A 12131-nucleotide genomic window follows, 5' to 3' on the forward strand; every position below is an offset into this window, starting at 1 on the left:
TTTTTTATGAGAGTATAACATTATAACATGATATAAAACTCAAAAAAGTTGATTTTACATGATATTGCCCCTTTAACATTATTTTTTATGCTTCTGCTGGTGAGCCACGAGGAACTTTCAAATAAAAAAGACCTTCTAAGCCAACTTAAATCTTAAAAGTTCACACATTTTCATATCCCTCTCGGGCCGCCCTCCTCCTCAGACGACCCCCTCCCACAAACAAGAGAAATTTCAACACGGACCATGACAGCAATAAGGTTCACTTTTTAAAGTCTTTACTCCTCACACGTGCAGGCGGGGGTGGGGGGTCAGCTGCAGAACTTATCTCTAGCCGAAAAACGGGACAATGGTTCCACAGCATTGAAACTGAAGTTGGGTTTTTGAAAAAAAAAAATGATGAAATTGCTCCTGTCCTCTTCCAAACACATGACGGAGCGCGTGTCTGAGCCAATCGCTTTTTTTGACACTGATCAGCTGACATATTTAACGACACAGACATTAGCATTCATGAGGTACTTTGCATTGACTGTTTATGGCTGAGTGTGGGCGTGTAGAGGGCAGAACCGACCTTGTACACAAACTCTGAGGTGCAGCTGTGATCTATAAAAGAAAATTGTGCGTGGTGTGCGTGCACATGCTTTCATGAATCTGAAATTTTTTGGGGCACATGGCATTTTTGCCTTTTGGCTGTAGTTTGCTTTTAGTACGAATTCTATGCAATCCTTTATAAATGAGGCCCCAGCTCCTTGCTACCCTGCACTGAACAAGCAGGCATTGAAAAGGATGGATAAAAGTTTCTTGATTTATTTTTAAAAGTTTTGGTGCTCTGCAAATGACAGCAAGAGCCTTTGTGAAACAGGTGAGAGATAAATTCAGTACTGAGAGAAAGTGCTCAGCAACTTTTTTATTATACAGTAAGGAAAAAAAAAACAGGAGAAGAAAATCCTTATTTATCTCCTTCCATGCCGTCAGCTTACCACAAACTTTGCTGAAGGGGATTACAGACTGGGTGGGTAATGCTCTGTCACCGCAGAGTGGGAGACAACACGCTGTGACAACAGTGACGTGACAGTGCTGCTGACTCCTTCAGTTCACAGCTGTGCAGGAATGATTAGCCGAAAGTTGAGCCGGAGCATTTAAATACTTTCTCATGACCTTTAATCCCCAATCCAATCAAAATGCCACACTTCCTCCATCGAAAAAACACAAGTGAAACGCTCAGCTGCAAGTTTGTCTGCTCAGCTCTCAACATGCCTCTGCAGCAGCTCTCTCCTGATCACAGATTCCAGGAGCTGGCTGATTATCTGAGCAGATGACTCAAGTTTCAAACTCACAAATTAAAAGTTTTTTAAAAGCAAACATAGAAATTTGGAAATATGATCACTCCTTTAAAAAAATAGGAAATGACATTAAGTCAATGCAGGCAGTACCAGCTTCATTAAATACCTAGAATATTTGGTCTTTTATAAATTCTGTCTTATTTCAGGTTTTTTTTCTTTGTGTGTGTGTGGGATGAGGGTCAGCACAACTCAGGTGGGTTTGAAATGGGCTAAAGACACCAACAATAGCTCTGTGAATAGAAATGGAGAGAAAATGTGTCAAACATTGTTTAACCATGGCCAAAACTGTGTGTTTCTGCATCTCAATAACATGTGGAACTTTACACACTTACACACAACTCAGCGAGGAAAGTTGACTGTCTTAAAAGCTGCTAAAAGATGCCATTATCCCACTTACATGTTTGGACATTTGACAATAATTGTGATCTAGGCTGTTGGAGAGATGTATATCAGTGTTAAAGAGAAATAAATGAGTAAAAAAAAACACTATAAAAACACTTGATAAAATAATTTTGTGATTTTAATGTTTAGATCCACTTTACATAAATCGATTTTGTGAAAATATTAAGTGAAACCAACAGACTGTTAGATGTCACAGAAGCACACAAGGTGGACGAGGTGAAGAAGTGACCGATCTGAGTCAAATGCAGACAGTTCCAGAGATTTATTTTAGTGGGACAGTGTCAGAGAAAAAGAAAAGAGAAAGAATTACATCCTGTTCTGTAAGTCAGGGAGGCAGCAGCAGCAGCAGCTTTGAGCATATGTGATTCATTTGCAGGGGTCTACTCTCTGCTCTGACAGCAGCTGGGGTGCTGGGCGAGGCTTCATTGAGTCGGACCACTTGTCAGTGCTTTGAAAATGGGGAGGGGCTCACGGCAACACTCGCTGCTTGCTGAGGAAAGTGTTGTTGCTTAAGTCCCCCAAACTATCCAGAAACACTGAAAAGCATTGCTAGATTTGTCTCCAGTCTCTTTTTTAAAGAAACAAAGTCATTTGAGAGGTTTGAAAAATTGGTAAATTTTATTGATTTATTTTCTATTAAGGCAAATCCCACTGAGATCACAGATCTCTTTTGCATACGCTCATTTTGGAGACGTGAAGCTGCGACACAGATTGTGAAGTGAAGAATTAGAGCCACACTGTGTAATGATCACTGTCAGAGATTTAATTTACCTTCAGAATCAGACGTAGATATTTAGTCAGCTTTATCACCAGCTTTCTTAACAGTAATATTTATGCTTCTGCTGCTGAGCCAGAAGGAGCTTTGAAATAAAATAACTTAAATCTTAAATAAAAGTTCATGCAACACATTAATTTCTTTCCTCCTCCTCACGACCCTGACCCACAGACCCCTCCCCGACAAGAGACATTTCAACAGCAAAAGTCACGCTTTGGGTACGCGCAGGGCGCGCCCACCCTCATGAGTGTGGATGTATGTGTGTGTGTGTGTGTGTGTGTGTGTGTGTGTGTGTGTGTGTGTGTGTGTGTGTGTGGTGGGGGTCTGCCACAGATAACAGTGGAGGGGGGAGACGAGTGGTGAGATTATTTCTAACTTTATCTGACTTATTTAATTTTATTTATTGTTTTTATCATCCTGCAGGCTCTGAGAGAAAATAAATTTGAAGCCCAGTTTTTGATAAAAGTCATTAGATTACTCTAAATGTCTGTAAACCTGCAAAATGAGGGAAAATCTGTGTCAATTACAGACATTCTGTTCACGTGAGCAGTTGTCAGTCAGCACCTGTCAWCCTCCAGGCGCACAGCGGAGAGTGTCTGAGCCAATCACTTATTTTGACATTGATCAGCTGACTGATTTAAATACATCTTAACATTCATGAGGCACTTTGCATTGACTGTTTATGGTTGAGTGTGGGCGTGTAGAGGGTAGAACCTGAGGCGGGACCTTGTGTGCAAACTCTGGCGTGCGGCTGTGATTTATAAATTAAAGGTGTGCAGAAACGTGTGTACGCACGGTTTCATAAATCTGATTTATTTATTTATTTATTTTTTTTTGGTGTATGCCATTTTAGCCTTTTGGCCCTACGTTCATTTTTAGTATGGTTGCCACGCAATCTTTTACAAATCTGACCCCTGGGCATGAAAACCATGCCTATGGGAAACTGGAGTACCCAGAGAAAACCCACACAAGCATGAGAAGAACATGCAAACTCCACACAGAAAGACCCAAATAGATCAGTGGATTAAACCTAGGACCGTCTTGCTGTAAGGCATCAATTCTAACCACCGAGCCATTGTCCTGACAAAATAAATCTAGTGACAAGGCTGCCGAGTTGGCAACATTTAGCTTACGAAAGACACATGATAATCTGGAAACTTTCTCATAAATGTCAAATAAAGCCAACTGGTAGCCCAGTGAGACAGCAGCTTAAGAGCTGTACAGTCAGATATGTGAAGATATATATTCTTGTTTGTTTTACTTTACAAAAACACAATTCATTTTATTTTATTTTTATTTTTCTGGTAAAAATGGCACAGTTTAGCATATTTTTAACAAGTCGTACCACTAAAACAATATTTCAAACACACCTCTCCCTGTGGATGTTCAGGTTTTCTCCACGTACTCTGGATTCCTCCCACAGACTCTAAATGTGCATGAGAAGTAAACTGGCAACTCGAAGTTATTGCCAGGTGTGAGTGAAAGCACAACTGGATCTGTCTCTTTTGTCTTTGCATGGTTCTGAGATTGATGACCTGTCCAGAGTGTCCCCTGCTGGAGACGGTCACCAGTTTCAGGGATCTCATTGATTATTCCAACATAAACTTACTGTTTGTCTTTCTGACAAAAACTTCTAAACTCAGTTACAGAGGGAGCTTTTACTTGGAGATGGGCTTCATTTTATGCAGCTGTGGAATGACTGTATTGCATTAAATGTGGAGAAAAATAAGGTTCAATTTTCAACATTTTCTTTGACAAATTATGACCCTGTGTTAAATATGCAAATAAAAATTGAAAGGCATTTGTACTCTGGATCATTTAAACATGAGTACTGATGATATACTGTAAGTCCCTTTATTCACCCCGAGGTACTAGATTTTAATTTATTTTTTAATTGAAGGCTTGATAGTTTCCAGCAAAACATGCAGATTCAGTCCATTCGTTTTCCATGAAGAAAATAAACAACCAAGATACAGTTGGCTAGTTAGGTGCATTGTTGAAGTTTTTTTATTTTTATTTTTTTAAAGCTCTACTGTTTACTGTTTTTTCTATCCCACCACTTAAAGCTGCATTTCTTCTGTTTTGTTGCCTGAAATGTATTTTGGGTGAACATCTGAATGACAAAGCTGTGGGAAATACAGTAATGAAACTCAGGCTAACACCAGAAGAACTTTTGTGACCATCACATCAGCTACTGCTCAAAAAAGTGCTTCAAAAATTTCTTTGTTTAAATTTCAGACAGTTCTTTCAAATGACACGTGGATAAGGGATTTATTCATTGTATTTTGACAAAATGCAAATGTTGCAAACATTTTAATCAATATTATATCTGCCTGTTTATCCACATTTATCCCACTTTGACACTTAATCCTTGTTTCCATGTGACGGGTCACATTTATTTATTTTTGCATTATGTTAAAGTCCATGTTTAAGCAATGCAAAGTCACTTATTGATATCTCGTATTCTAATGAGAGGTAATAGTGAGGTTAGACTGTATGACACAATAGTCTGCCATAGACAGCTGATTATGTTGCTAACAAATATTTTCCCTCACTTAGAAGAGCACTTTTACCTTCTGAAAGGTATGTGAAGTACTTCATTGTGAAAATGTTTAGTTTAGAGGTTTTAGGGGGAGAACTGAGAACATTTATTCCATTTGAATCTGAGTGAGCCCCAGTGAGGCCTGAACACACACATACCTCCAGGTGAATCTGTGCGACTCGCTCTCCTTTTAACTGGCATCCTTCCAGCTGGTCAGCACTGGAACATTGTGCAGATGGGCACAAAATCACCAATCTGACGGACGCCTCGGGTCTTTTCATGGACAGGCTCTGCAGTGCAGTCATGTTCATTCTCTTGTCAAACTTCATCGTCTTCTCATCACTCTTCCTCTCCCTCCAGCGCTCGCTATTCTCTCCACTCTCACCTCTTTTTACTCACCTTTCCTGCATCACATTCACTGATCTTGTCTCGGGCAGATGCTGGTTTTTCATTTTCCTACATTCCCTGGCCACCTTTGGTGACAATGCCTGCAGATAAAGTAAATAAAAGGCATACCCCTGATATTTTGGGAATATTATTTGATTTAATATAGCTGTCTTTTAGCTTGTCAAGAAATTTTATTTAACTGAGACTCTGGTTTACAGAAGCTGTTTTCACTCAGTCATTTGTTCAGTTCTTATTTGAACAAAAATATATATTAGGTAGCATTTTAACCAAGGAATGTTCAGCTGCACTCTGATTCAAACACTCATTAACTTTGAGATGTTTAACTTTCAAAACATTGCGTATATTGGAGTTATATGTTTTCCTGAGTCTTGTGGAATGATTTGATGAACTATTTTCTTAGAAAAATTGTTGAAATTTCCATTCAGCCAAATCCTGTGTTGTTTTATGAATGTCTTWTTAGGAGTATTAAGAAGGCGTGACATTAAAAGGTCAGCATTTTGTCAGATTTTTTAAAAGAGAATTTTCTTAGAAGAGATAAAGCTTGATGAGTTTATACAGCAGCTGCAGATAGAAGTGTTCAATTTTTGTTTGTTTCTGATAATCAAGTTGAAAGTTGATATTTAAAGATGATTCAGCTGAATATCATTGATATTTATTATTTTCTGTCYGTTAATAAATACAGTTTTTTAAAGATTTTGCATTAAAAATATCAACTTTATATTGCCATGGAGACTGAATTTGGTTTTAAGGATCAGCAGTGTTCAKATTATTTTAACAATGTTAACAATTGTATTACATACAGTATAGTATATATGACAAATTTTTCAAGTGCACAACCCACTTACCCGGCTATGCTGCTCATCCTCACAAATGCATGTTCCTTACAAATGTGGCACCAAACAAAAGGGAAATAAACAGGCTATCCAATGATATAAGATTTAATGCCAAGACGCATTGTTACAACAGATAAATATTTTCCAAACACACATTTTGTCACTTTTTGTTTTAATGAAGTACAGTGCAAGAGGCGAGGTACACACTGAACATGTCTCCAGGACATTACAGGTCCACACAGAGAAAAATGAGACAACTAGGGACAATTTAGAGTCACCAATTAGTGTAAGTAATGTTTTTTGTTCTGTGGGAGGAAACTGGAGTACCTGGAGAAAACCCACACATGCACAGGGAGAACATGCAAACTCTACCCAGAAAGGTCCCCCGCCAGGATACTATTTAGCAACCTTCTTGCAACAGCTCTACCAACTTTATCAACTTTAGGTCCTCTGCTAGAGGTCTGGGAACTTGAGTGTTCTTCATAATAACTTAGCTGTTCCTAGGACTGCACTTTTCTGGACTGAGATGTCAGATGTTTCTCCAGATATCTGTTGGAATCACTTCTCCAGCATGGGGGTCAATGCCCGGAGTGCCCCAATGACCATGGGCACAACAATTACCCTTCACCTGCCAGGCTCTTTCTAGCTCATATCTGAGTCCTTTGTATTTCACCAGTTTCACATGTTCCTGTTTCTTGGCGTTTCCATGATTGGGGATGGCCACATCAGTCACAATGGCTGTCCTCTGCTACTTATCAATGATCACAATGTCTGTTTGGTTGGACATTACCATCTTGTCTGTTTGAATCCGGAAGTCCCACAGAATTTTAGCTTGACCATTCTCCACCAACTTGGGAGGTGATTCCCACTTTGATCTAAGGATCTCCAGTTTGTACTCTGCACAGATGTTTCTGCACACCATACCAGCCACTTGGTTTTCACAGTCCATGTATTTCTTTCCTGCTAGTATCTTACACTCTGCTGTGAGATGCTGGATTGTTTCTGGATCTTCTTTGCACAGCCTGAAACTGGGATCTTGCCTGGTATGGTAGATCTGGGACTCAATTGCTCTGGTGCTCAAGGCCTGCTCCTGTGTTGCCATGCTCAGTGCTTCTGTGCTGTCTTTCAGTCCTGCCCTCTCCTGACATTAGTAGGATTTGGTCACATCAACCACTTCAGCTTTCTGTCGGTGGCAAATACCATGCAGTGTTTGTTTTCCTTCCAAGGTGTTTCCTTCAGCACCTTCTCTTCCAGTTTCCATTGTCTGAGACATTCATTGAGTGCTTTGTGTTTTGAGGCCATCTTCCTGATGTATTCATTGAGCTTGGATATTTCATCTTAGATGGTAGCTCTGATGTTTACTAGGTCTCTGACTCTTTTTTGTGCTTAGTGTGTTGCCTGTTAATACTGGATTTGAGTTGGAATCTACCACGCATGGTGAGTAACTTTCCTGTTTCCTCCTTTAGCCAGCTTATTATCCCAGCACGGTATCTGATTACTGACAAGGCATAGCTGTTGATTGCCCAGACCTTGTTTTTGCCATTGAGCTGACTTTTCAGAACTTGCCTTACTTGTTGCAGGTATAGCTGTTTTCCTTCTGGCCTCTTTGCAGTTGCCTTTTACCTGTCGTATTCCATGGTGCTTGTAGCTCTCCTTAACATCTGTTATTCTTCCTTCTGGGAGTGCAATTCCCTCCATTTGTATTACCTTCCCTTTCTTCATTACCATTCGGCCACATTTCTCCAGCCCGAAAGACATTCTGATGTCGCTGCTGTAGATCCTGGTGGTGTGAATCAGTGAGTCAATGTCTCACCCACTCTTAGCATTCAGCTTTATGGCATCCATGCAGAGGAAGTGAGTGACAGTGGGCCCATTTCTAAGTGTGTATCCATAGCCAGTCTTGTTGGTTATTTGGCTGATGTGGTTCAAGACTATGCAGAACAGCAGTGGGGACAGAGCATCTCCTTGGTATAATCCACATATGTGGAGATTTGAACAAGTGGCTTGCGATTGGCCTCAATGGTGGTTTTCCAAAGTCTCATGGAGTTGACAATGAAGGCCTTCAGAGTGTTTTTTTTTACATTGTAGAGCTTTAGGCATTCCAAGATCCATGTGTGTGACATTGAGTCGTAGGCTTTCTTGTAATAAATCCAGACAGTGCACTGTTTTGTCTGGCTTTATAGTCATGAGTGACTGATCTGTCAACCAGTATTTGGTGTTTGACTCCTCTGGTATTTTTACCAATGACTTTCTGTGCTTCTGTCACATATTGGCCCATGTGCCTGCTTATCTTAACCAAACTAAAAAAAATTCTTATGGCAGTGTTCTAGTTCCATTGCACAGAACTCAGATTTATTTATTGTAGTTATGTTTGAAATAACAAGTTACAATAGAAAATTGTCTTGGTGTCATGGAATCAAAACAGAGAATAATGAAGGACTAATTTCTTGTTGACTGTCATGTAATGATGAACTGCTGATCATATTTTAGTTAATGGTTACATGATGATGTGTTACTAATGAAGTGAGCAGGGATCACATGTGGGACTGATAGTTAATTATTGTGTAATTATTACATTCTGATAGATGGCTCATTATGATGTAAATATTAAAGGCAAATAAAAAAACTAAATGATTGATTATTTATTGTTAAGTAATGAACCGACAGGGTTAATTGATTAGCTCGAAAATGTTTTTATATGCATCTTAGAGAGAGAGAGAGAGAGAGAGAGAGAGAGAGAGAGAGAGAGAGAGAGAGAGAGAGATTGGGTGTGTGTACATGTTTTTGTTACCTGGTGGGTACCATTTTTGACCATTTTCCTGGCACACAGCCTGGTGAGGACCCACTGTTCCTTTTGGGGACAAAAGTCTGTTCCCCATTGGGGGAAATGCCTTTGGTGGATCAGGGGATTGCTTTAGGACTAAGATGTAAATTGAGTTTAAATTGAGTATTGAGCAATGAGGTTAGGTTTAGGGCAAAGGGTCAGAGTTAGGCTATAGAAATGATTGTTAAATGAATGGAAGTCAATGCAAAGTATATCTCATAAAGCCTGGAATCAACCTATTTCACATATGGGGGCAATACTATAGGCAGAAAAATGGTTATCCTAACTGGACTTTTCTGAAAGCAGACAAGAAACCCAAACAAGATTCCAGCCAACAACCAGGTGAAAATGAAGACCCTAAACCCAGACCCAAACCAGTCGTCATTCCATATGTGGCAGGAGTTTCAGAGAAGCTGAAACGTTTATTCTCTAAACAGGATGTCCCAGTGGCTTTCAAACCCCAAAACATGTTGCAACAAATATTAGTTCACCCCAAAGATCCAGTTCCCCGGCAAAAACAGAGTAATATAGTATATGCTGTTAAGTGTCAGGAGGACTGTGATCAGTCTTACATTGGGGGGAAACAAAACAGCCACTGTTCAAAAGAATGAGCCAGCACAGACAAGCTACATCGTCGGGTCAGGACTCTGCAATTTACACTAATCTACAAGCCAGTGGTCACTCTTTCAGGGATGAAAATGTTCTCATCCTTGTTAGAGAGGAACATTGGTTTGAGACAGGAGTAAAGGAAGCCATCTTTGTGAAGAAAAAATGTCCACCATTAAACAGAGGTGGAGGTCTTCTTGCCCAGTTGTCCTCCTCCTACAATGCTGTTAATGCAAGTATTACTCAGACCCCTGTGAGCAAAAGGTGTGAATCAGGGTCCCAATGATAGCCAACATAAAGAGGGGAAAAAATACAAAAACAAGGGGACGTCGAGCACCGCCTGCACTCTTCACATACACATAACACGACACCTAAGAACCACAGCATCAAAACCAATAAGTCAGGTGATCTCATAAACCACTGAATGAATTGTTTAATTAGTACTCTTTCAATGTATGAGGGTTTAACTTTAGGAGTGCATTTGATTCAGGACAGTTATCAGACAACTGAAAGTAAACACAACAAATGATTGACCTCAAAATATGGTGAAGATGTAACAGAGTTATCTTCAACACCATCTGTATTCTGAGAGCTGACAGGTTGTACTGGATCTTTGTTTATAATGTTGACTATAACTGCAGTCAACTCAGTCCGGTTGTCAGCAAAATATCTCATGAACTGCTGGAAAGATTGAAAATTTCAGGAAAGACTCATTTGGTGTACCTCCAAAAGAGATTATTTTTAAAAGTTAACCTAATTGTCAGTTTTGGAGAAATTGTGGTCAAATATGATGTGGTAGAAGCTGACAGACCCTCACAAAACATCRTTTGAAAATAATAATGCATAAAATTGTGCATAATGAGTTTAATGATTGTTAGCCTTAAATTTAAGTCAACATTTTGTCTCATTCTCTATATGTGAATGTTTTATTTTATAGCTGATGGAGTCCTGAAATGTGTTTAAGGTCAATCTTTTGATCAGATTCTTTGTGGAGTTTTTTCTTTTTTTAATCCATTAAAAGCCTTCCTTCTCCCTGGGCTTTTCTTCATCCCATGTTTCCAGCAGGATAGTTATTAAAAGGGATTCAGATAAAAGTGATGTTCATTGGCCTTTCTTGTACCGGTCTAGTCTGCTAGTTGGTGATTAATGAACTGCTTCCATCTCCAGCTCTCTGAACTCTGGCCTGGACGTAATTAAAATTCAGCCATTGACCGCTAATCATAAATTACTTCTTACAACCTGTGACACTTTAAGAAATCTTCCCAATTAATAATTTACAATAGAGGTGAGGAAGAAGTCCAAGTCCCCCGTGAGAGTCCTGAAGCCCATCTGGTCCTGGAAGAGTGGCAGTGCCTTCACAGAACATCAGGTGTTGGTGGACGTGTGACTGATGAGTGCTGTCTACTCTGGTTGTGTTTTACAGGTAGCTGCTGTCCTGACAGAGTCACTGCACCGCTCCTGCCCCATCTCATGACCTGAACATCTGGTTTCCAGCTGAAAGTCTCACAACATCAGAGCTCCATCCTCTCCACCTGGGCCGGCAGGGATCGGACGATTTATTTAACACAAACAAGACCAGAGCCTCTCATCTTGTCCTCTTTGTGCTTCTTTTAGTTGTTTAAAACGTGTTTGTTTTGACTGAATTCTTATCAGCAAATGGTTGTATCAGCAAAAGGTTATATCTCATGGACTGAGTGAAAGAGTGCGGATCTGTGTGACACTCCTTCAATCTTTAACAACAGGAAACCAGATGAGGGTGAGACAAAGCAGAAGTGTTGTAACCTTTATGAACTACTTCGTTTAACTATTTCTACTGGAATGAAAATCAGTCTGTCTATAAATTATTGATTATTATTGTTGCGTTTAGTGATGGTAAATTATAATTTAAATAAGCATGTAATTCGGAATAAAGTTCAACAGTAAACAAATAAAATGAATGTGTCTTTGTACAATAAATGGTAATAGTCTAAACTTTGGACACATGTATGAAAATAAAACAAATGGAATCTGAGACACTTTCTGATTGGACTTAAAGTCCAGATGTGGCTGCAGATGTTAAAGCGGTAACTAGTAGAGGATCACTGATATTATTGAAGTGGAACAAAGTGGAGTGGTGGCACAGAAGTTAGAGAAGGTCGTCTGTTCCCTCTCCYATGTTTTCCTCCACTTCATGGGCTCCACTTTTAATCCAGGAGCAAGGCCTCTAACCCCTCCCATCTGCTCCCCTGAGCTCCCAGCTCCCTGATCCACACACGTGGGCTGCAGGTGATTCAGGAAGAGCATAAAAAACAAAAGACAAACCTTCATGTTAGTTTATTTGATGTGGCGACCCCTGAGGAAGGGACAAAAAAAAACGTTAAAACTTTGTTAAAAATCCTGTTAAACTGTTTTTAATATTTGT

General features: G+C 39.7%; 1 protein-coding gene across 1 annotated transcript in view; it reads left to right on the plus strand.

The window, feature by feature from the left end:
* The window catches only part of LOC106526242 (t-SNARE domain-containing protein 1), a gene marked incomplete at its 5' end in the record, with an annotated part of 109430 nt that extends 97767 nt beyond the window's left edge, over positions 1-11663 (plus strand). Inside the window, 1 exon segment of the mRNA XM_014020805.1 lies at positions 11154-11663. Coding sequence (XP_013876259.1) covers positions 11154-11204 — 51 coding nt within the window.
* Positions 11664-12131: the final 468 nt, after the last annotated feature.

This window comes from Austrofundulus limnaeus, unplaced genomic scaffold (assembly GCF_001266775.1).
Source record: "Austrofundulus limnaeus strain Quisiro unplaced genomic scaffold, Austrofundulus_limnaeus-1.0 Scaffold266, whole genome shotgun sequence".
Taxonomy (NCBI): Eukaryota; Metazoa; Chordata; class Actinopteri; order Cyprinodontiformes; family Rivulidae; genus Austrofundulus; species Austrofundulus limnaeus.